Raw genomic sequence first — 25,260 nt, 5'->3', positions numbered from 1 at the left:
AAGACAATGCCAAACCGCATTCTGCACGTATTACAACAGCATGGCTCCATAGTAAAAGAGTTTGGGTGCTAAACTGGCTTGCCTGCAGTCCAGACCTGTCACCCATTGAAAACATTTGGTACATTTTAAAACGGAAAATACAACAAAGGAGACCATAAACTGTTGAACAGCTGCAATCCTGTATCAAGCAAGAATGGGAAAACATTTCACTTTTAAAACTACAGCAATTGGTCTCCTCAGATCCCAAATGTTTACAAAGTATTGTTAAAAGAAGAGGTGATGCAACTCAGTGGTTAACATGCCCCTGTCCCAACTTTGAAACATGCTGCTGGCATCACATTCAAAATGGGCATATATTCTTCCAAAAACAATAACATTTCACAGTTTCAACATTTGAAATGTTGTCTTTGTATCATTGCCAATTCCATATAGGGATAAATAATGTGCACATCATTGCATCATGTTATTTGCATTTTAAGCAGCGTACCACCTTTTTTTAGAAACAGGGTTGTAAAATAAATGTGGAAGTTTCATAATTGTTTGTTTGTTAGTTAATGTGAAAACATGTCAGTTTTGGTTTTCCTGAAACTTTTGAGTTTTTTTATTAGGGAGCAATGGTATTACATCATATCTAAAATGCTTTAATTAAAAACAATTTAAACAGTATAATAATTTTACTTACTACTTACTTTGTCTAAATCAAATAATTTATTTGAAACAAATAGTCTGTCAACTGACTTATCTGGTTGAATAACATTTATGGACTAAAATAGTCTTTTAGTACATATTCTTCTATATTTGGATTCTGCGCACGCATCAAGAATGCATATGGTACATTGTCTTCACATTCATTTGAAAGTGTTTGGAGAGAGTATTTTTTAGTTTAACAGCATTTGAGTTGACACGTTTTGTCAATCAAGATAGAGTGCCTTACCTTATTGTAGTTCCCCGACTTGATTCCCACCGGAATCTTGCTCTGAAAACATCGATAAAGAAAAGATGTGATTGGTCTACAATTTCAATGTCAACAAAGCACAAAAGCAGCTTACAGGACATACCTGTTAGCTATAGAAGGGCTGCCCAACCCTGTTCCTGAAGATCCACTGTCCTATAGATTCTCTCCAACTCTGATATAGCACACCTGATTCTTATAATTAGCAGGATGAAAAGCTAAATCAGGTTGGTCACAAGTGGGGTTGAAGAGAAAACCTACAGCACAGCAGATCTCCAGGAACAGGTTTGGGCAGCCTTGAGGAAGAGGAAACACATTAAATTAACCAGACTTTAATAGAACACAAGCCAGTTCCAAATGAAGCCACTAGGGACCCTGACCCCTAGCTCTATTCCCTTCCTATCCCCAGGGCTCAACATTAACTTTGTTTTCTCACTAGCCCAACATACTTTCATACATACTAACACACTTTATTCTGGCCTATGCACTTTTAAATGCGTTTTTTAAAATGTATTTCAATGTTTTCATCACCAAACGTTTGAGCCTAGACCTTTTTCTGAGATAAAATACAGATAGAAACATACCACCCAGATAAAAGATGAATAAAATAATTCTACTTATTAATACCATTTGCGATGTTTACTGTACTACTAGCAAAATACAAGCATAGAGGAGTTCTGCAGTTTAAGTTAATATTTAAAAAAGGAAATTATATAAAACTGTTTAGACTGCCCGATAGTTTGAAATGTAAACTTTCTTGCCAGTCCATCTAGTCTGTCAGTTTGCATTGATTTATAGACACCTCACACTTGCTTTAGACAGTTGCAGTACTATCCTCCACCATAACCAACCCTGGACCAGCAAATACTATTCTAGTTTGTATTCCAGTTAGTAAAGGAAGAGAAGTCGTGTCGTTACTTAAAATTCAGCCCTGTAAACGTTAGAGGCAGGATTACATGCAGTGCACCATACAACATCCAACATTATAACGGCTCTATGGCAATGATGTTTGATCAGTAGGCTGTCAGCCCCACACATTCTCACATATTATTGGCATTGCTTGAACTGTTGGTGTTCATTGTTGATGTTATTTTTTGACCATGTTAAACCAACATTTACATATATTACTTAAGGTACACAATGGCACTGGTTATAGACAGCATATAGTTGTATTACTTTAGGTACACAGTGGTACTGTTTATAGACAGCATATTGTTTTATTACTTTAGGTACACAGTGGTACTGTTTATAGACAGCATATTGTTGTATTACTTTAGGTACACAGTGGTACTGTTTATAGACAGCATATTGTTGTATTACTGTATTATTTTACATACACGATGATTATTGACAATGTGTTGTTGTATTACTTGAGGTACACTATCGTTCAAGTTTGGGGTCACTTTGAAATGTTCTTGTTTTTGAAAGAAAAGCTATTTTGTGTCCATTACAATAACATCAAATTAATTACAATTGGAGCTGGAAACTGCTGACTTTTATTGGAATATCTACAGAGGCATACAGAGGCAATAATCAGTCCTGTGTTCCAATGGCATGTTGTGTTTGCTAAACCAAGTTTATCATTTTAAAAGGCTATATGATCATTAGAAAACCCCTTTTACAATTTAGTTAGCACAGCTGAAAACTGTTGTGCTGATTAAAGAAGCAAAATAAACTTTAGACTAGTTGAGTATCTGAAGCATCAGCAATTGTCGGTTCGATTACTGGCTAAAAATGGCCAAAAACGAATAATTTTCTTTTAACCAGAATAGAAACAGGAGTGGGAGGCCCCCGTGCACAACTGAGCAAGACTTGTCTTACATTAAAGTGTCTAGTTTGAGAAACAGATACCACTCAGGTCCTCAACTGGCAACTTCATTAAATAGTACCTGCAAAACACCAGTCTCAATGTCAAAAGTGAAGAGGCAACTCCTGGATGCTGGCCTTCTAGGCCAAAGAAAAAGCCATATCTCAGACTGGCCGATGAAAAGTTAAGATTAAGATGGGCAAAAGAACACAGACATTTTTTTTATGGACAGACTAATCTAAAGCCATGTTTCCAATGCAAGAACGTTACCCAGGAACAACGAACCTTTCGAGGAACCAAGGTCTAAATAAAATTCCAGGGATTATATTTTACACCAAAAACAGCCCCTGCTCAGGGAGGTAGTACTTTCACAAAGTACTGGAACTTTGGGGGGCGGGGCTTGCAGTGCTGAACATTTATGAATTGGAGCAGAGGCAAACGGAGAGGAGACGCAGCCCACGGGTTAATGGTGGGAGCAATCGTACAATGGTTTTCGTTACGCAATTTTATAATAAACATTAGGAGACATTTAATATATGCATTATTTCGTGGTAACCATAAAAGTTGGTCGGCAATAAATTTCCTATATATTTATGTATATTCTGGGGAGAAAAATCTGTTGCATGGTAACAGCAATCATCCAACTAATGTTGTTAGGATATTGTATCAATTGTGTTTTTGTTTTTAATAGTTAATACTTAGGCTGAACATGCATACATTTAAACTATTCGAGCAGCCAATATCAAGTTTTACGCTAACGTGTAATAAAAAAAAGCTACCAACTATGCTAACTGTGATTACCCAGATATTGCTTTGTGAAGAATTTCGAGATTTGGTGAAAGTAGTTAAATGCTCCTTCAACATTTCCTTGGAGCTCCTAATATAAACACCACACTAATTTCAGCACGTGGTTGGTCTCCAAACCGTTTGTGTCCTATTTAGAGGTGTGATACAAAAGCTGGGTGGATAATTTAAGTGACCTGGGAGCTTATTGTGCAATTGTTTCTCGTGTGTATCAGGAGGTTCTTCAGGAAGCATGGAGTGAAATCACTTCAGATTACCTCAACAAAATTGGAAACCAGAATGCAAAAGGCCTGCAAGGCTGTAATTGCTGCAAATTGAGGACTTATTGACGAAAATTATTATTTCAATTAAAAATCATTATTCTAAGCTTGTCAATTACGATATTTCCTATTTAATTAGCAAAATTTCCTATTCAAACGAATTTTATGTTTGCATGGAAAGCAAGGACATTTCTAAGTTACCCCAAACCTTTGAACGGTAGTGTATATGATGACTCTGTTATGAGTAAAGGGTGTTAGGAGTGGATTTGGAGAACAATATAGAGCAATTTGGGTAGGTTGAACTGACCTCCGGGCAGGGCTCCACTTGGCAGTCCTTGATGGAGCAGTGGCTATCATCAGGCCAGAAGGGACAGGGCCGATTCAGGTTAACCTGTGGGGAAATAAAGAGAATGGCATTATATTTACATTTATGTCACCATATATATAAAGCATACAGTGAATATAAAAAGTCTACACACCCCTGTTAAAATGCAGGTTTTTTTGTGATGTAAAAGAATGAGACAAAGATAAATCATGTCAGAACTTTATCCACTTTTAATGCAAACTATAACGTGAAAAATTCAATTGAAAAATAAACTGAAATCTTCGAGGGGGGAAAATGGAAAATAAAAACCTTACAATAACCTGGTTGCATAAGTGTGCACACCCTCTTATAACTGGAGATGTGGCTGTGTTCAGAATTAACCAATCACCTGCCATCATTTAAAGTGACTCCAATTAATCACAAATAAATTTCAGCTGTTCTTGTAGGATTTTCCTGACATTTTCTTAGTTGCATTGCAGAGCAAAATCCATGGTCATCAGAGAGTTTCCAAAGCATCAGAGGGATCTCATTGCTGAAAGATTTCAATCAGGAGAAGGGTACAAAATAATTTCCAAAGCATTAGATATACCATGGAACACAGGGAAGACAGTCATCATCAAATGGAGAAAATATGGCACAACAGAGACATTACCAACTGGATGGCCCTCCAAAATATATGAAAAGACAAGAAGAAAACTGGTCAGGGATGCTTCCAAGAGGCCTATAGCAACATTAAAGGAGCTGCAGGAATGCCTGGCAAGTACTGGCTGTGTGCTACATGTGACAACAATCACCCTTATTTGTCATAAGAATGGGCTATGCAGTAGGGTGGCAAGACCGAAGCCTTTTCTTACAAAGAAAAACATCCAAGCCCGGCTGAAGTTTGCAAAAACAAAGTCTCCCAAAAGCACGTGGGAAAATGTGTTATGGTCTAAAGAAACCAAGGTTGAACTTTTTGGCCATAATTCCAAAAGTTATGTTTGGCGCAAAAACAACACTGCACATCACCCAAAGAATACCATACCCACAGTGAAGCATGGTGGTGGCAGCATCATGATCTGGGGCTGTTTTTCTTCAGCTGGAACCAGGGCCTTAGTCAGGGTGGAGGGAATTACAAACTGTTCCAAATACCAGGCAATTTTGGCACAAAACCTTCAGGCGTCCGTTAGAAAGCTGAAGATAAAGATGAAGTTCACCTTTCACCACGACAACGACCCAAAGCACACATCCATATCCCCAAAAGCATGGCTTCACCTGAAGAAGATTAACATTTTGGAATGGCCCAGCCAGAGCCCAGACCTGAATCCAATTGAACATCTGTGGTGTGACCTGAAGAGGGCTGTGCACAGGAAATATCCTAGCAATCTGAGAGATTTGGAGCGCTTTTGCAAAGAAGAGTGGGCGAATATTGCCACATCAAGATGTGCGATGCTAATATACTCTTTTGCAAAATGACTGGGTGCTGTAATAGAATCAAAGGGTGCTTCAACAAAATATTAGTTTAAGAGAGCACACTTATGCAACCAGGTTATTGGGAGTTTTTTTATTTTATTTTTTTCCTCAAAGATTTCAGTTTGTTTTTCAATTGAATTGTTCACGTTATAGGTCACATTAAAGTTGGACAAAGTTCTGACATGATTTATCTTTGTCTCATTCTTTTACATCATAAGAACATGGCATTTTAACAGGGGTATGTAGACTTTTTATATCCACTGTAGATTGGAATAATAGTTCTGAATTCTCACTAGGTCCACCATCTCACTAGGGAACAGCTTTGAAAAGTCAAGCCATTTAACACTAGTCATGGTAGTGTTTTGTGAAGCAAAAGGAGGGAGGCTAGAATCCCTTTTCATGCAGCCGTCATATTGTAGAAACACAATATGATAATACTTAAGTGTTTTTTTTTATCAATGACCAAAAACACTAATCGTAGCTGGGTAACAAACATTTGTCAAATAACGTCACAGTCAGCGGTGTCAGTTAGATTTTGTCTAAAAAAAGTAGCCAAGCTACTCCAATTTTAGCCCTCCCAATACTTAGTTATAGTTAACAAAAATTCAGTTAGCTAGCTAGTTCCATTTAGGGTACTGTAACTTAAATAGTAATTCGTACAATGAAATGTTAATACTTCTATGAATATAAAATACATACATATATTATAAATGTAAAAAACACAATTGTTATCATAGGAAATGAAGAAACATACATTTGCACTGTATTAACTATTCTGTGTCCTACTTTAAATACCATATACAAATTGCATATGCTTAAATGAACTAATTATCAATTTAAAAATGTAAAATGGATTTGTTTGTTTTAATTCTGAAAAAGAGAGGTATAGTCATTGTATGCAATGTGCTATGCATGACAGTGGTTATTTATGTAATATTAAGGAAAAATGACCATAATAAAAACTTTAAACTACCATGCATTACTATTGTAGCTGGTTAGGAACAGGTCACAGGTAAGATGGATGCAAATTTGCTCCATTCTGATTCATAGGGACTTCATGACATCAGCCTATCTATGGGGGTGACAACCATACAACTCAGTTTTAGTAAGTACATTTCACTTAATGAAGTTGTGAGCAAAAAAATGTTTTGTTGAGATGTTCGAGACCAACACAAGCAACTCCAAATAGGTCTGCAATGAAGATGTCAACAAATGACTCATTATCTCTCTGTTAAGCGTTTCAAAGACGAGCCATGTTGTTAACTACAACAGGCAATCGCTGCCACTACTGCTGACCTACATCAGGGCATGCCCTTCATAAGACACAATGAGAAGTTTTGCAACAGTGAAGGTGATTTGCTCACATTGTCAATGGGGTCAAAGGAGACACTCCAATGTGCAGCTGCCTACTGACCAGTGACATCGATGAAAAGAAACTTGATCAGATAATCCCAGTAGGGGTTTAGATACCTATTCCTGATATTTTGGCAAGTCAATTCTTCCTTTTCAGGATTCTCAATGAGTTATTCACAGTAGGGGGGGCAATATGATTTGTCTTTAGAAGAAAGTACAGTGTGTGTGTACATGGTGGTCGTCGAAGCGTGTGTAACCCTGGTGACAGTCGACAGACAGACACCCACTGTTTCTAATGGATGCAGGGGGTTTAACGACTCCGCCACGTCGCATAACAACTGTGCCACGTAGCTCAGTCCACCTGGCAGTTGGGACATGCTTGGTCACCATCTGAGCCACGTGTAGCGAAAGCATTGGAGCAGCAGTTAGACAAATGTGACCGAGGGGACCAGGGTGCTGCTATCAGAGAGTGTCATCATAGGCTGCGTTTACACAGGCGACCCGATTTGTATGTATCTTCACCGTTCTGCCTTTTGACTAATCTAATCACTTTGGAAAAAAGGTCTGATGGGAAAAGAGCCAATAGGATGGGCCGGACGAAGGAACAACTTTTGGGAGGGAAAGACCAGAATTGGGCTACCTGTTTAAATGAGGCTATATGTGCTTCGACTTCTAGAAATTGACAATTTGGAAAACTGCATATGCAAAAGAGGTGGGTTGGGACTGAGAAAGAGGGATGAATAAATGTAAATCATCACATCTTGCAAAGGTTCCTGCAAACAGCCAGTGGCAAGTAAATTAGGTACATCTGTGTAACACGATGAACGGGATGGTGTACCTAATGAACTGGCCACAATGTAATTTTGTATCACATGCTGTAATAACACATTATCGTTATTCTTCTGGATAAGGGGTGTGGGGGATTTGCAAAACAAAACCTTCTAAGGAAAAAGGGTGCAGATTAACTTTAAAAAAAAAAAAAGACATTTGCATGCTCTGTTCACAGTCCATTAACAGTCATCACTGACGCAGCACTATTTTCACTAGAACAGTAAACCTAGGTGGACAGATCCTCTGCACTGAAAAGAAAACGAAGCAGCAAGGTTAGGCTGCAAAACAGTGTACATAAACACGGAAGATTTACTCAGCTTGGCCTATTTGTTTAAACGTACATAGAACAGAATGGGGTGTTACTTATAGATCTCCAAGCCATACGGATTAGGAGTTATTGAAACAAAAGGTAAACCTGTTTGAAAATACAGGTAGTCAATTAGCGTAAATCCAAAGTGGTATGACTGATTTTTTAAAGCACTTCCTTTACAACCCATTTAAGCCATTGTGCAAAGACAAAACGCCAAACCATGAGGTTTAATTATTTTAGGGAATTTTTTTAGTGTTTAGGTCCGCACTTACCCTGTAATATCTGAAGTAGTCCCTCTCGGTCAGCTTCTGAATGCGGGGGTAGATTTTGAAGTTGTTGAAGACATCAATGCTCTCGATGTCACAGAAGCAGTCGTCCAAGACTCCAGTCAACTAAGGGTAAGAACCAGTGAACAAGTTAAGATTTAGGACTGCATTATTATAGAAGTCCATTTATAGTGTGATGTGCTATATTACGTGTAGTCAGGATTTTACAGGGTTGTATAATTAATTAAGTACATTCTACTTCAAATGTATAAAATTGCTCTTGTTTCCAACATACTGAAAAATTTGATGAACATGACAATGAAATAATTCAAGAAAGAAAATAAAAGATAGAAAAATAAAGAGAGCAACACACATAAATCTTTATTATGTTTATTTAAAGAATATTGCACAAGAATTAAAATGTTTACTAAATGAACTCAGTAGGCATGTTAACTTCCTCTAACACACACTTAACCATATACAAAAACACATCCTCTTTGAGCTCTCAACTTTTAGGCATGACAGCTAGAAGCCATATTAATGAACACTTCCTGAATGTCACACAACACAAAACACTGAACACAACCATATTTATTCCAAACCACAGTTAAGGTCATTGATCAAAATTTGGTTACCAATACATTTCCTGTATCAGGAATTAAGTAGCTGCGGATAGCCAGCTTTATTCTCCCTTTCATAAAGAAACGGACAGCTGCTTTGAGAAAGAAACACTGCGTTGGTCTCATCCAGCAGACACCCGAGCCTTCCCACCTCTCATCATCATGAACTATTCAGGTCTTGATCCAATGAAAGTAAATAGTGTTACAGAAAATGATAAAGTTGTCCAACTTGTTTCCGTAGCCTACAGTAAAGGTATGCATTCACTGTTACTAGACAATGGCTAGCCTTACACTAAGGTATTTGATAAGAACAAGTTTCGCAAGCTTGCATGTTGCAAAAAAAATGCATAAAATTATATTTTCATAACACAGTGCAGTGGTATCTACAGTCGCACCTGACCAGCTGTTACAGAAAAATATTATTTTATCTTTTGTTCTGGGTTATTGAGACAATATCAGAAACGAGTAAACTGTAATAAACTCACATAAGCCCTCATTTCAGCACCCAACTTAAAATATAACCATACATCTAACCTGACCTCTGAGTGTAGCTGTCCGGAGAATGTGATGGGAAGCAGCAAAGCCGTCCACAAATAATCAAGTCCTCTAAGCATGCCGGTGAATTCAAAACCATTGAGAGGTTTATTAACCATACAGTTTCATCTGCCAACGTATCTGAGCACCTGCTTTAGCAGCAGTTTAAACCACAAAACTAAAATCAGCCTCACAAAACAAAAAAACGTTTTTGGAGCCTGTGTCCCTAAAATTACAGCTACAGTTTACTTCATGGACAGGTGAGTCAACCAGAGTTCATGCGACGACTCAGACTTAACCTGGGGAAGGTGTCATTTCAGACCATATATTTTCCTCGTGTATGGCTCTCCCGCCAAGCCGCGCCCCCAAAGATGTCACCATCTGTCAAACTTAGACCCGCCTTCACACCAGATTTTTGTAGTCTTCACTTCGATTGAAAGTCATTGAAACCAAAGTATTATTCTGGTTAGCAAAGACTACATTTACAAGAAACTCCATGCACGAAAACTTACGCATGGCCAATCAGATGACACCACGCGCATTAACAGCTCATCGCGTTCATATCATATTATTCAATTACGTTCTGTAGGTCAAAATCTAAACCTGCCATGCGCCACTGTTTAACCAAAACAAATATTTATTGATTTGGTAGCATGTGGTACAGTACAGAACACAGGTATCACTGTATCATGCGTTTTTGAAAGCTGGCATTAGACAAGTTAGCGTCGGCTAAGCATATTTTTAGGGTTGAGTTAACCTTAAGCGTTTGAGGTAACTTAACTAAATAGGCAAAATTCACAAACGGGTAAAGCACAAAAAAAGTTTACGGGCAAGAGTTCAAGCAAGACATGATTACAAACAGGGATGGAAGTGGAACATTTAAGTGGAAAATGTGATAAAATAATGTAACATTCGCATGATGACATTGGTCTTGAGTTGACTGGCACACAAACACGATATTTTGTCAAATTCTGTAACACTTAACAACAATACTATAGCTAATACAAATTCTGAAACTGGCTGGCTGGCTACGCAACAACCTGGTGACATATTTTGACACGTCAGTTTTTATCGATGGGCACTGCAAATGTATGATATGATCATTATTATTATTTTACCAGTGGTATGCATTAATATGGGTCCATTGCTGGTACTGTGCCAGTTGCATAGCTATTTTTTTACGATGACGTCAAATTAACGTGACAGTAGAAGATGCTAGAAGACTTTGCTTCCATGCAGTAATTTAGCCTTTCCAAATGGCCAATTATATAGCAACATATTATAAATTACGTATGAAATGTACTTACGTGACAAAAACAGCTCTGATCTTGACTGTCAGCATCCTCTCTAGAAGAATATTGGTTGTATGTTTCTGTTTTAACGATTTTGTGAAACCAACCCAGGACATAGTCCCCAAGTAACCACAACACAACCAGAAGTCCTGCCGATTTTACCGTCAATTTTATCATCACTGGTGCAAATGCAACACGTTACGAAAGACAAAAAATTAACAGGTTAAAGTTGAGCTGGCAAGCTAGTGCTAAGAAGTAATGGCTAGTCAACGTTAGTTGAAGCGCACTAACTATAGTTGTACTCTATAGCTAGCTAGCTAGGTAGGTATAACAACTGATGAATGCATTCAATTAGAACCGACAAGTGTTTAGTTGTATTCTCTTCTGTTGTATTATCAGTTGCTAACCTTAATTAATAATATTCACAAATCCCAAGTTTTGCCATGAAAATACGTGTACTGTACAGTATCTTGACGACAAACGATTGAAGGAAAAAAAATACTCAACTACGGAAAGCTAAGATGTACATACAGCAGAAAAATAGACAACGCTTTCACTGCGTTTTAGTGCCATCGTGTGTGTATTTTAATCATCTCAGGTGGGCAGAGACCGATTTCGTTTCTGTGTTTCAGAAATGCATTATATAAAAACGCATTGATGTGACTTTAGTTATTATTTTAAAACTGGTGGTTCGAATTCTGAGTGGTGTTTGGAAAAAGCATGTGTATAACACAGGTATACATAATATTTATATATAATTGCATTGGTAACCAGTTTTTAATACAACCCCATTTCCATAAAAGTTGGGACGCTGTGTAAAATGTAAAGAATAACAGAATGCAAAGATGTGCAAATCATTTAAATCTTATGTTCAACAGAAAATAGTACAAAGACAACATATCAAATGTTGAAACTAAGATAAGTTACTGTTTCTTGAAAAGTATATGCCCACACTGAATTTGATGCCAGTAATATATTTCAAAAATGCTGAAAAAAGGGGCAACAAAAGACTGGAAAGGTTGCGTAATAAATAAATAAAAAACTGGTGGAACATCTAATCAACTAATTAGGTAAATTGGAAACAGGTCAGTAACATGACTAGGTATAAAAAGAGCCTTTTCAGGAGTAGAAATGGGGAGGTGTTCACCACTCTGTGAAAGACTGCGCAGGCAAATAGTTTGGGATCTCATCATCTACAGTACATCATATCATTAAAAGATTCACAGAATTCTAAGAAATCTCTGTACACAAGGGATAAGTCCCTTAATCTCTGTACACAAGGGATAAGTCCCTTAAACCAATATTGGATGGGCTTGATCTTCGGGGCCCTCAGGCAACACTACATTAAAAACAGACACGATTCTGTAGTGGACTTCACTGCACGGGATCAGGAACATTTCCGTAAACCATTGTCTATGAACACAGTACGTCGCTGCATCCACAAATGCAAGTTAAAACTCGACCATGCAAAAAAGAAACCATATACAAACAAGATCCAGAACCGCTGCCGCCTTCTCTGGGCCCAACCTCATTTCAGATGGAATTTATTTTTGGGAATCATGGACAACGCGTCCTGTGGGCTTAAGAGAAGAGGGACTATCTGGCTTGTTTTTAGCGCACAGTTCAAAAGACAGCATTCGTGATGGTATGGGGGTACATTAGGGCACATTGCATGAGTGAGGCATCATTAACATCTGTGGAGGCACCAATAATGCTGAACAATATACACAGGATAAGGAGGAACATATGATACAGCATAAAATGTATTTATCAGGGAAGGCCTTGCTTATTTCAGCTAGACAATGCCAAACTACATTTTGCACGTATTACAACAGCATGGCTTTGTAGTAAAAGAGTCTGGGTGCTAAATTGGCCTGCCTGCAGTCCCGACCTGTCACCCATTGAAAACTTGATGGTGCTACACTTTTTTATAAGGCAAGTTTGTGTCTCTCAGGGCTATTACTGGTCTTGGCACAGTGTCTTCGCAGGATCGGATCTGAGACCTATCTGACAGTTGTCACTCTCAAAATGTTTAAACTGTAACTTTAATTTCATTGAATAAACTGTGTGCTTTCTTTGGTTTATCAAAAATACATGATTTTTAAATATGACAGTGTCTTACAATTTTCTTCCAGCATCATTTCTGCTCAGTTTTCCTGGTGGGTGTGTACACATAACAGCTACAGTGGCTGAGTTGGTTACCATAGTAACAATGCTCTGGCAAATTTAGGTTTTTGAATGTCTAGAAGGTTGCCTAGAGATGATGTATGTTGTTGTAAATGAAATAAAAATGAAAGCCATGCAAATTGTTTTTATTCCTGTGTTCATTTTAAATAGGTAATGTAATTATCTACAGTGGGGAGAACAAGTATTTGATACACTGCCGATTTTCCAGGTTTTCCTACTTACAAAGCATGTAGAAGTCTGTAATTTTTATTTTTATCATAGGTACACTTCAACTGTGAGAGACGGGATCTAAAACAAAAATCCCGAAAATCACATTGTATGATTTTTAAATAATTAATTTGTATTTTATTGCATGACATAAGTATTTAATCACCTACCAACCAGTAAGAATTCCGGCTCTCACAGACCTGTTAGTGTTTCTTTAAGAAGCCCTCCTGTTCTCCACTGCATCTATTTGAACTTGTTACCTGTATAAAAGACATCTGTCCAGACACTCAGTCCAACAGACTCCAACCTCTCCACAATGGCCAAGACCAGAGAGCTGTGTAAGGACATCAGGGATAGAATTGTAGACCTGCACAAGGCTGGGATGGGCTACAGGACAATAGGCAAGCAGCTTGGTGAGAAGGCAACAACTGTTGGTGCAATTATTAGGAAATGGAAGTTCAAGATGACAGTCAATCTCCCTCGGTCTGGTCATGAGGAAGGTGAGGGATCAGCCCAGAACTACACGGCAGGAACTGTTCAATGACCTGAAGAGAGCTGGGACCACAGTCTCAAAGAAAAACATTAGTAACACACTATGCCGTCATGGATTAAAATCCTGCAGCGCACACAAGGTCCCCCTGCTCAAGCCAGCGCATGTCCAGGCCCGTCTGAAATTTGCCAATGACCATCTGGATGATCCAGAGGAGGAATGGGAGAAGGACATGTGGTCTGATGAGACAAAAATAGCTTTTTGGTCTAAACTCCACTTGTCGTGTTTGGAGGAAGAAGAAGGATGAGTACAACCCCAAGAACACCATCCCAACCGTGAAGCATGGAGGTGGAAACATCCTTCTTTGGGGATGCTTTTCTGCACAGGACGACTGCACCGTATTGAGGGGAGGAAGGATGGGGCCATGTATCGCGAGATCTTGACCAACAACCTCCTTCCCTCAGTAAGAGCAATGAAAAATGGTTCGTGGCTGGGTCTTCCAGCATGACAACGACCCGAAACACACAGCCAGGGCAACTAAGAAGTGGCTCCGTAAGAAGCATCTCAAGGTCCTGGAGTGGCCTAGCCAGTCTCCAGACCTGAACCCAATAGAAAATCTTTGGAGGGAGCTGAAAGTCCATATTGCCCAGCGACCTGAAGGATCTGGAGAAGGTCTGTATGGAGGAGTGGGCTAAAATCCCTGCTGCAGTGTGTGCAAACCTGATCAAGAACTACAGGAAACGTATGATCTCTGTAATTGCAAACAAAGGTTTCTGCACCAAATATTAAGTTCTGCTTTTCTGATGTATCAAATACTTTTGTCATGCAATAAAATGCAAATTGCAACTTAAAATGCAACTTAAAAATGTGATTTTCTGGATATTTTTTTTTTATTCTGTCACTCACAGTTGAAGAGTACCTACGATAAGAATTACAGACTTCTACATGCTTTGTAAGTGGGAAAACATGCAAAATCGGCAGTGTATCAAATACTTGTTGTCCCCAATGTAGGTAAGCAGATTATTTGCAATTCTCATCTGTGTGCAATATTAGGCCTATTCTTGTTATAATTATTAGGCTATGTTTTTATAATATAAAAACAATATTACAAATGACGATTGACATTCAATTAACAACTTCACTAGTTGTTCACATGTGAAGTTAGCCAGTCAAACTAGTATAAACCACGGTATTATAAACCCACTCTCCTCCTTTTGCGTCCATAATATATAAGCTAACACCCACCTGGTAAGCACACAACTCCACCAACGTTCCTCCAGGCTGCATATTTTTGGTTTATGTTTACTGCATTTTTTCAGGGTTTGATTGGTTGACAAGATGAACGCTGTTTATTGGTCGACATGGGCGGCAGGCGCCTCCACCAACAAGCAAGCATGCACAGAAAGGGGCACCACTCACGGGGGCCCGTGTCCATGTACCTTAATGCTTTTAGCTTTTCTTTTCCCAGTGATAGAATGTGAAACTGGTTTCAGTGTGCGTACACAACCACTATGCCATTCAGTATATCGGAGAAGTAGTTGAGTCCCATAGTCGAGTCTCAAGTTCACTGTGCTCTAGTCTGAGTCGAGTCACAAGTCCCTTTAACTACATTCAAGTCTGGTCTGGTTCAGGTCCTGGCCAACAATCCTCAAGTCACTAGTTGGTTTCAAAACTCCCTAAGGGTGTTGTCTGAGTTCTGTGGCTTGAGTCCTGGTCCTAATGTCCTAAAGTCTAAGTTACTGGGTCCACAACCCAAAATGCAATTTATGCAATCAAAGGTAGTATCGGCAAGAGAAATGTTACGCTAACTATTTTCCTATTTTTCTGTGCCACTAAATGTTTATTTACAGTTTTTCTGGCATTGATTATATAGGGTGTATTCACTTCCCCAAACAAAATGTTTTAGTTTCAAAAAGTAATTAATTAAATTAAACAAAACTGATTTACTTGAATTTGCTCAAAAGACAGAAATTGATAAATAAATCTCAGCCTGAGTTATGAGAAAACAAGCTGTTGCCTAACTCTGCTTATTCACACTGATCTCCTTCCCCATCTCTGATTCTCACAGCACAACTAGGGTTGTCACAAGGGTATGAATCAAACCCAGGTCCTGGCAGTGTGGTTAATCACAATGAACGGACCATAACGTTTGGATCTGGGTTTTCCAACATCCAAAGCACACGCACAAAAGACTCACCAAAATCATATACTGTTAATAATCATGCTTTGAATTGCTTGCTTAAGGAACCCATGTAAAGTAGCTGTCACCTCCTGATCCTTAATACACAGTAAGGAGGAGCTCAATGCAAGAGTATCTCCATTTTATGTTCTTTGTTTTCCCTTATGGGTCAAGAGTAGAAGAACACCTTATAGTGAGTAGAATATCAAGACAAGAATGCACAAAGACTGCCATGTAAAACTGTTTACACGTACATCAATAAGCTGAGCACAAATAACAATCAAGCTGACCTGTAAACTTTGAACATTTGGTTGCCATGGCAGCCTAGCATTATGTTGTGCTCTCTTTTGTTTACAGCTTATCTTTTTAACACATTTACTTCATGGTGGGATTACTTGTCCATTTAATAGATGTATATTGTGCAAGGATAGGCTGTCAGACATATAGAGAGAATATAAGATCATGATTTTTAAGTTCGACGTTTTCATGACATTACAATGTGCCTGTGAGATTTGTTCCCATATGTACAAATACATTGAAGTAACTAACTGTTGTGGAAATATCATATGAATGTACGCTTTGTTATACAACAGAACAGCCATTTGTACTCGTTCTCAAAATCTGTACAAGCTCACGACTGTAATTTGCCAATGGGCTTACAATATTCTGTTCACATTACATTTACAGATCCTGGCTATAATTACTGGCTTAGTGAAAATACAGTTAATAACACAACAAATGACAATTTGCACTTATGCAGATGAAAGTCAATGTATTTATTTAGAATTGGGGACAGTGGAGTGTGTGTTTGTGTGTGTGTGTGTTTGTCTACGTTTGTTCTCGTCTGTGGTAAATGTAGTTTTGCTGCATAGCCAGACCTTTTGTTTTCGTTTAGTGTGTTTCAGTGCTCTGTGTTCTTTTCAGTTAATTGCTTCATTGACTGCCACTCTGCCTGCGCCTGGTTCCTTCCTCTCCACCACAATGCCAATCGTGACAGAGGGGGCCTTTACTTCTTGCTTCTTTTCTTGCACGGGAAGCAAAATATCTTTGCCAGTCCGGATGTTATCCTCTTCAGGAGAGACCGTTTTTTCTCTGGTTCGTCAACTGCTACAGGTCCTAACAAGTGACAGGGAAGAGGGCATGACATCAGGTTATATTGATCAAAACCAGAAATACACAGTACAACCTAAAAGTGTGAATTATCACTTGGCAACGGCTATGGAGAACAAAATGGTGCTCATTCAGCCACAGGACAGGAAGTGAGATCATTTGATTAACTATTCTGGTCTGATTACTGTCCCTCACAGCTGAGGCTCATTTTGGAGAAGTTAAATGTCTGTTTATGTCTGTTTTACCTGTTTATATTTACTCAACCAAGTCTATACTGGCACTTAGACAGCATGGACAACAAATGTGTTCTGTGTTCATATCAAATCACTTCAAGGTAACAAATACATAATGTGATTGTTTCCAAAAATTATATTCTATGAAGAAAAATCTACTTTTAAGCCCTCTTATAGCTGTTTCTAAATCAATGATTTTGCTAGGTCTGTCTCTGAATTGTCTAAGAGTGATGAATGGAACATTGAAAAGTAGCTGCTTTGATGATGTTTGGATCTCTCTTTTAGCTGTTAACTAATTCACTGCCTGCTGCTGTCACAAGGCACGCCAGAACTACACTGACCCAAAGCAGACTGATTTTAACTAGAAAAGGAACCAGGCTAGCCTTGTTCAGCCAGCCAACAAATAAAAGTGATAAATGTCCTCACTGGACTTAAACCCAGGTCTTCCACATGAGTGGCTGTGTCTTAAACCACTAAACCACAGTGCTATATGTTTGCCTGGTGTAGGTGTAGCAACTCAACATTAGATTATTTTGTCACACATTAACATCACGCCAAGGTTGAATATTTCGCAAGACACCATTAAGCATTGTTTTAAACTGACTTATGTTTCTTATTAAGTTTAACCCCACCACAAATAGCATCTATGAACTGTATGGCTTTTAAAACTGGCCGTTTTATTAGCCAGTAATAGGCTTACTAGTATCTAAATTTAACCCACAGCAGTAAAGACGGATATACATTGACTGACATGAATAAAGACTTACCTGTGGTACACAAGGGAGACACCTTATTTTTCTTTAGAAACAGAGTCTTTCTGAGTATCCCCTTTTCTGATCTCCCATTATCCTGGTCCACCGCCTCATCCCTCAATTTCTCATCCATTGACAGAGAAACCCCAGTTATTGGTGGTTTACTTTCCTTTGTGGTGCTGCCCAAACTGTCGGTGGAGGGGGAGCTTCTGCTGCACTGAGCCGAGCCGGCAGATTTCCTTCTCCGGTTAAGGTGGGAGGGCGTCTGAAGCCCTGAGACGGCCGAGTTCCATCTCTGCTTCTCAGTGGGTGTCATCCCTTTGTCCTCTTCCAGGATTTCTTCTGATGAGGAGCTTGACCGCCCACTACAATCTCCAAAACGGCTCCAATAGCGTGTGACGTAGTTCTTGATGACTAGTGCGAAGGAGTTTGCCATTGAACGAATGGATGCCTTGTCACCCTGGCGTGCGGCATGCAGTTGAACACGGTTGGTGTGTAAACTCAAGGACATCCTTTTTGATGCAACATTCACAATGTCCTCCACCGCAGTCAACTCACTGAACTCCACGCTGTCCTTCACTAATGAAACAGAGATTCCAAAGCGCTCCAGGGCACACTTGACTTCTACAAGGAGATCCTTCATTTGACCAAATGAGTTGGTGGTCCTGCTGGACTCCGGGCACTCTGGGGCATACGTTCTGTACATGGTGTCCTCGATGATGACCTTCAGGGTCTGGAAGCTCATGACAGTGGAAGGCCTGGAGAGAGAGAGCTCTTCATGTATCTCTTCATGCAGGGCCACCGCCTCATCCCTCAATTTCTCATCCATTGACAGAGAAACCCCAGTTATTGGTGGTTTACTTTCCTTTGTGGTGCTGCCCAAACTGTCGGTGGAGGGGGAGCTTCTGCTGCACTGAGCCGAGCCGGCAGATTTCCTTCTCCGGTTAAGGTGGGAGGGCGTCTGAAGCCCTGAGACGGCCGAGTTCCATCTCTGCTTCTCAGTGGGTGTCATCCCTTTGTCCTCTTCCAGGATTTCTTCTGATGAGGAGCTTGACCGCCCACTACAATCTCCAAAACGGCTCCAATAGCGTGTGACGTAGTTCTTGATGACTAGTGCGAAGGAGTTTGCCATTGAACGAATGGATGCCTTGTCACCCTGGCGTGCGGCATGCAGTTGAACACGGTTGGTGTGTAAACTCAAGGACATCCTTTTTGATGCAACATTCACAATGTCCTCCACCGCAGTCACCTCACTGAACTCCACGCTGTCCTTCACTAATGAAACAGAGATTCCAAAGCGCTCCAGGGCACACTTGACTTCTACAAGGAGATCCTTCATTTGACCAAATGAGTTGGTGGTCCTGCTGGACTGCGGGCACTCTGGGGCATACGTTCTGTACATGGTGTCCTCGATGATGACCTTCAGGGTCTGGAAGCTCATGACAGTGGAAGGCCTGGAGAGAGAGAGCTCTTCATGTATCTCTTCATGCAGGGCCACCGACTCATCCCTCAATTTCTCATCCATTGACAGAGAAACCCCAGTTATTGGTGGTTTACTTTCCTGTGTGGTGCTGCCCAAACTGTCGGTGGAGGGGGAGCTTCTGCTGCACTGAGCCGAGCCGGCAGATTTCCTTCTCCGGTTGAGGTGGGAGGGCGTCTGAAGCCCTGAGACGGCCGAGTTCCATCTCTGCTTCTCAGTGGGTGTCATCTCTTCGTCCTCTTCCAGGATTTCTTCTGATGAGGAGCTTGACCGCCCACTACAATCTCCAAAACGGCTCCAATAGCGTGTGACGTAGTTCTTGATGACTAGTGCGAAGGAGTTTGCCATTGAACGAATGGATGCCTTGTCACCCTGGCGTGCGGCATGCAGTTGAACACGGTTGGTGTGTAAACTCAAGGACATCCTTTTTGATGCAACATTCACAATGTCCTCCACCGCAGTCACCTCACTGAACTCCACGCTGTCCTTCACTAATGAAACAGAGATTCCAAAGCGCTCCAGGGCACACTTGACTTCTACAAGGAGATCCTTCATTTGACCAAATGAGTTGGTGGTCCTGCTGGACTCCGGGCACTCTGGGGCATACGTTTTGTACATGGTGTCCTCGATGATGACCTTCAGGGTCTGGAAGCTCATGACAGTGGAAGGCCTGGAGAGAGAGAGCTCTTCATGTATCTCTTCATGCAGGGCCACCGACTCATCCCTCAATTTCTCATCCATTGACAGAGAAACCCCAGTTATTGGTGGTTTACTTTCCAGTGTGGTGCTGCCCAAACTGTCGGTGGAGGGGGAGCTTCTGCTGCACTGAGCCGAGCTGGCAGAATTCCTTCTCCGGTTGAGGTGGGAGGGCGTCTGAAGCCCTGAGACGGCCGAGTTCCATCTCTGCTTCTCAGTGGGTGTCATCCCTTTGTCCTCTTCCAGGATTTCTTCTGATGAGGAGCTTGACCCCCCACTACAATCTCCAAAACGGCTCCAATAGCGTGTGACGTAGTTCTTGATGACTAGTGCGAAGGAGTTTGCCATTGAACGAATGGATGCCTTGTCACCCTGGCGTGCGGCATACAGTTGAACACGGTTGGTGTGTAAACTCAAGGACATCCTTTTTGATGCAACATTCACAATGTCCTCCACCGCAGTCACCTCACTGAACTCCACGCTGTCCTTCACTAATGAAACAGAGATTCCAAAGCGCTCCAGGGCACACTTGACTTCTACAAGGAGATCCTTCATTTGACCAAATGAGTTGGTGGTCCTGCTGGACTGCGGGCACTCTGGGGCATACGTTCTGTACATGGTGTCCTCGATGATGACCTTCAGGGTCTGGAAGCTCATGACAGTGGAAGGCCTGGAGAGAGAGATCTCTTCATGCAGGAGTGATGGAGTCTTCTCCAGGAGGGAGGGAGTCTTCTCTATGAGATCTTCAGTCAGAGCCAGTTCCTCTGGAACACTGCAGCGTAGCATGTCTTCATATTCGGAATCAACTCCTAACAAAAATCAATGTCACATTAGTTTGAAGCCACATCGATGTAGCAATATGAAGCATCTAGTACATTTACTATAATGATTACACACTAGTTACTGTGTGCTTATTACAGAATTTTTAAAGAAGTGGAACAGTGTTAACATTTTCGCAATTACAAAGCCAAGTCAGTTTCACGTTAAATCCGACACAAGGTCATTACTATCACATAGGTATGAAGGTTACAAATGTACCTTTCTGGGGGGGAAGCAATTCTTCAGTGTTGTTGGACGTTCTATTCAGGATGCCTCTCATCTTGGACAGCATAACCTCGCAGATGGCCCCTAGTCAAATCAACATTTAGTGTTAATTCAACCACAACATGTCACAAGAACCTTTACAGGAATATTGTTTTTTTTTAATAAATACCATTATTGACAATAAGGAAAAAGAAACAAGGAGAATGGGTACAAAATAATCACTAACTTATTGCCTGATTCTTGTCAATGGAGAAGTCAGAGGACTGGCAGATTAGGGAGCTTTCCATCACATGTATGTAGTTTATACCAGTCTGTTTCAGCACAAAATCACTGGTTAATCTTGAGTCGCTGCCCCACATTTCATTTCTTGATGTGGACCCCAAGGCATCTGTGTTTATCAACTTGAAGTGCAGGCCACTATCCAGGATGGATGGAAGGCCCATTAGTTCTATCACCAGATGTTTGGTGGCAGCTTTGCAGAACATCAGCAACAGTTCTTCTACAAATGTATTCTCCATTCTGTGGATGTTGACCAGGTCTTCTTGGGACTGTCCCTGGTGGGCCACTGACTTCAGGCCTATAGTGTTGTCCAGAACCATCTTGTAAGCCAGGTGGATGAGTCCCTTTCCAAAGAAACAGATCCTCTCCCATAGGATCCTGTTGACAGGCCTTTTTGAGTACTGGGTTGGTCCCTGGGGCTCCGCTGAATTTACTGAGGTGAATTTACTATCTCTCATGGGGTCAGTCTGGGAATTATTTTCCTTCTGTAGTGAATGAAAAATATCTTCCAGGATTTTACTGCTGATTAGTTCGGCGTCCTTGGGGACATTGGAGGGTCTTGCTGTTCGTCTGCCTCTGCTGTGGTCTGCCTCTGCTTGGACCTCCTCAGCTGTGTCAGCAGTGGGCTGATGGGACTTCCCGCCCAAGGTTGACGGCTGGTAAAGGAACATTGCTGGTAGGAAGACCGCATTGAAGAGAAAGGTCAGCCAATTAATGATATCCTTCAACTTGCCGATTGTCACCACCTTCAAAACAGAAACAGATACATCGAAAGAAAAAAAAAATCACATTCAAACAAGCATTTACTACTTGATCTTCTGTATTATGAGCACAATGATCAACCTCAAAAGAGAACTATAATAAGTACCTTTTCTTTCAAGACCTTCCTGATAACCTTTTTCTTCCTGGAAAACAAACAAATAACATAAATCTTTAATAAGATGTGTCATCTATTCAAGTTAATTGTCTAAGATCCTGTTTAGATCATCAGTTGTCACACAGCATTTATACAGACACACAGAACAATAAGATGCAGAAATAAAATGGTTTGGAAAATCTCCCTAGAAAGACAGGAAGTTAGGAAGCAAATTGGGGAGGAGTCACACCCCTACAACAGACTTACGGATGAGACCTCAGGAGGTTCTCTAGAGAGTCATTTTCAAGATTTTCAGTTGTCATCGCACTGGTCCCAGGAATAAAATCAATCTCTGAGATCTGGGACTTACTGGGAGATGGAGAGGTAACCATCTCACCAGGCTCCAGTGCCTGGGAACATTCAAGACCTGTGAAGTACAGAATTTCACCTATTGTTTATGTCCGTTTCAACAGTTATGTTTTACCAACTATGAATAACTACATTGTCAGGGTTCCAGTCCCACATTTTATGTGAGCATATGTACACTGTCCACATATTACCACTCTTCATGTGTACTGGTCATTAATGCATTCGAGGAAAAAGGCAGCCCACTTGTTCATCTAGCCTACTGTAAGTCAAATGTGCTAGCAAGCGTAGTCTCAACCTACGTGACTATTTCATGTATGTTTAGACATGTCCAAAATTAATATTATTCATTTACATTTTATTGATATTTATACTGACTGTAATTATCGCGTCGGATGGGAAACAACATATATTTTTTGCTCGTGCTAGCGCATACGGAAGCAGGCTCACGGCCGGTAACAACGCTATATTTCATCAGTGTTAACTTTCAGTGATATGCCACCGCAATTCAGTGACATGCCAACGCAATTACCAACACACATTAATGAAGTGCATTTTCTAGTCTTAATGGAATCTAAATTACTTCTGGATTTGTGCAGCGTTTAACCTACTTACCTAGCACTTCTTCAATGTCCATTTCGGTACAAACGCATTTTAGAAGTATACTTCGCAAATAACATACAATAATGAACAGAACTGAGACTGGGGCTTTTATATTTGCTTATTGCTCGTTTACGTCATCATATATCATTATTACGTCAGATTTCATTCAAAAATGCTGACCTATGATTTAGTTATGGGCGACATGGTCAGCAGCCCCGTGCGGCATCTTGCCGCAGGCGGCACGAGGCACCCGCACCAAATAATCGGAATGGTGACATATGACTCATTTGAATGTCAAGTGAATTATATCACGCCACGGTGTGGGACTGTGGGTCAATTAACCTTGTAGGAGTAGGCGCCCTGATTTTAGTTTGAGCTCGCCAGATTACTGGCTTGGAAGGTCTACCACTCACGGTGGATGTCCACCAGTGATGAGTCGTTCGCCAACGAGTTGGCTCTAAGAGCCGGCTCTTGTAGGTGAACGTTAGGAGCCGGCTCGCATATCAGAAAAGCCGAATCTATTTATAAAAAGATAAATACGAGGGAAAAGGCAGCCCACTTGTTCATCTAGCCTACTCTAAGTTAAATGTGTTAGCTAGCGTAGTCTCAACCTACGTGACTATTTCATGTGTTTTGACATGTCCAAAATTGATATAATTCATTTACATTTGATTTTGCTATTTAAACTGACTGTAATTATCGCGTCTGGTGGGAAACAAAATATGTTTGCTCATGCTAGCGCATACGGAAGCAGGCTCACGGCCGGTTACAACGCTACACTTTCATCAGTATTAATTTTCAATGATATGCCACCGCAATTCAGTGACATGCCACCGCAGTTACCTACACACATTAATGAAGAGCATTTTCTAGTCTTAATGGAATCGAAATTACTTCTGGATTTGTTCAGCGTTTAACCTACTTACCTAGCACTTCTTCAATGTCCATTTCGGTACAAATGCATTTTGGAAGTATACTTCGCAAATAACATACAATAATGAACAGAACTGAGACTGGGGCTTTTATATTTGCTTATTGCTCGTTTACGTCATCATATATCATTATTACGTCAGATTTCATTCAAAAATGCTGACCTATGATTTAGTTATGGGCGACATGGTCAGCAGCCCCGTGCGGCATCTTGCCGCAGGCGGCACGAGGCACCCGCACCAAATAATCGGAATGGTGACATATGACTCATTTGAATGTCAAGTGAATTATATCACGCCACGGTGTGGGACTGTGGGTCAATTAACCTTGTAGGAGTAGGCGCCCTGATTTTAGTTTGAGCTCGCCAGATTACTGGCTTGGAAGGTCTACCACTCACGGTGGATGTCCACCAGTGATGAGTCGTTCGCCAACGAGTTGGCTCTAAGAGCCGGCTCTTGTAGGTGAACGTTAGGAGCCGGCTCGCATATCAGAAAAGCCGAATCTATTTATAAAAAGATAAATACGAGGGAAAAGGCAGCCCACTTGTTCATCTAGCCTACTCTAAGTTAAATGTGTTAGCTAGCGTAGTCTCAACCTACGTGACTATTTCATGTGTTTTGACATGTCCAAAATTGATATAATTCATTTACATTTGATTTTGCTATTTAAACTGACTGTAATTATCGCGTCTGGTGGGAAACAAAATATGTTTGCTCATGCTAGCGCATACGGAAGCAGGCTCACGGCCGGTTACAACGCTACACTTTCATCAGTATTAATTTTCAATGATATGCCACCGCAATTCAGTGACATGCCACCGCAGTTACCTACACACATTAATGAAGAGCATTTTCTAGTCTTAATGGAATCGAAATTACTTCTGGATTTGTTCAGCGTTTAACCTACTTACCTAGCACTTCTTCAATGTCCATTTCGGTACAAATGCATTTTGGAAGTATACTTCGCAAATAACATACAATAATGAACAGAACTGAGACTGGGGCTTTTATATTTGCTTATTGCTCGTTTACGTCATCATATA

The 25,260-nt window shown here is 40.5% G+C and overlaps 2 protein-coding genes across 4 annotated transcripts in view; both read right to left on the bottom strand.

Annotated features, from left to right (window-relative positions):
* The window catches only part of ero1b (endoplasmic reticulum oxidoreductase 1 beta), a 35,045-nt gene extending 23,747 nt beyond the window's left edge, over positions 1 to 11,298 (bottom strand). The window contains exons 1-4 of one of the 2 annotated variants that reach the window (XM_010889357.5): positions 10,822 to 11,298; positions 8,367 to 8,486; positions 4,131 to 4,214; positions 935 to 976 (exon numbers count right to left, since the gene is read on the bottom strand). In XM_010889357.5, the coding sequence (XP_010887659.1) occupies positions 935 to 976; positions 4,131 to 4,214; positions 8,367 to 8,486; positions 10,822 to 10,983 (408 nt within the window). In that variant the 5' untranslated portion in view covers positions 10,984 to 11,298. Of the gene's footprint in view, positions 1 to 934; positions 977 to 4,130; positions 4,215 to 8,366; positions 8,487 to 9,519; positions 9,827 to 10,821 lie in introns of those variants that run through there. The other variant, XM_010889358.5, reaches the window with a different exon arrangement.
* Positions 11,299 to 16,630: 5,332 nt separating this feature from the next.
* On the bottom strand, positions 16,631 to 25,242 carry LOC106024458. Of its 2 annotated transcripts, XM_034294061.1 has the most exons (5): positions 21,411 to 25,241; positions 21,179 to 21,268; positions 18,770 to 20,949; positions 17,980 to 18,073; positions 16,631 to 16,985 (listed from the first exon to the last, which is right to left on the bottom strand). In XM_034294061.1, exons 1-5 carry the CDS (start codon positions 22,132 to 22,134, stop codon positions 16,876 to 16,878), a joined length of 3,198 nt encoding a protein of 1,065 aa, XP_034149952.1. In that variant the 5' UTR covers positions 22,135 to 25,241; the 3' UTR covers positions 16,631 to 16,875. The 2 variants fall into 2 exon arrangements, with proteins under 2 accessions (XP_034149952.1, XP_019905071.3); XM_020049512.3 differs by having other exon boundaries at positions 17,980 to 20,949; positions 21,411 to 25,242.
* Between the last annotated feature and the right edge of the window lie 18 nt (positions 25,243 to 25,260).

The sequence above is a fragment of the Esox lucius genome, chromosome 9, assembly GCF_011004845.1.
Source record: "Esox lucius isolate fEsoLuc1 chromosome 9, fEsoLuc1.pri, whole genome shotgun sequence".
NCBI classification, from domain to species: domain Eukaryota; kingdom Metazoa; phylum Chordata; class Actinopteri; order Esociformes; family Esocidae; genus Esox; species Esox lucius.
Note: the sequence above shows the minus strand (reverse complement) of the source record. Positions and strands in the feature narration are given on the sequence as shown.

Bases quoted from the DNA above. Each gene is read 5' to 3' on its own strand.
- LOC106024458 (XM_020049512.3), bottom strand. From the start codon at position 22,134: ATGTTCCTTTACCAGCCGTCAACCTTGGGCGGGAAGTCCCATCAGCCC. The intron at 20,950-21,178 runs GTACATTTGTAA...GATTTTTGTTAG, and splicing joins ATTGCTTCCCCCCCAGAAAG to GAGTTGATTCCGAATATGAA. The intron at 16,986-17,979 runs GTAAGTCTTTAT...GTCACTTGTTAG, and splicing joins GTCTCCCTTGTGTACCACAG to GACCTGTAGCAGTTGACGAA.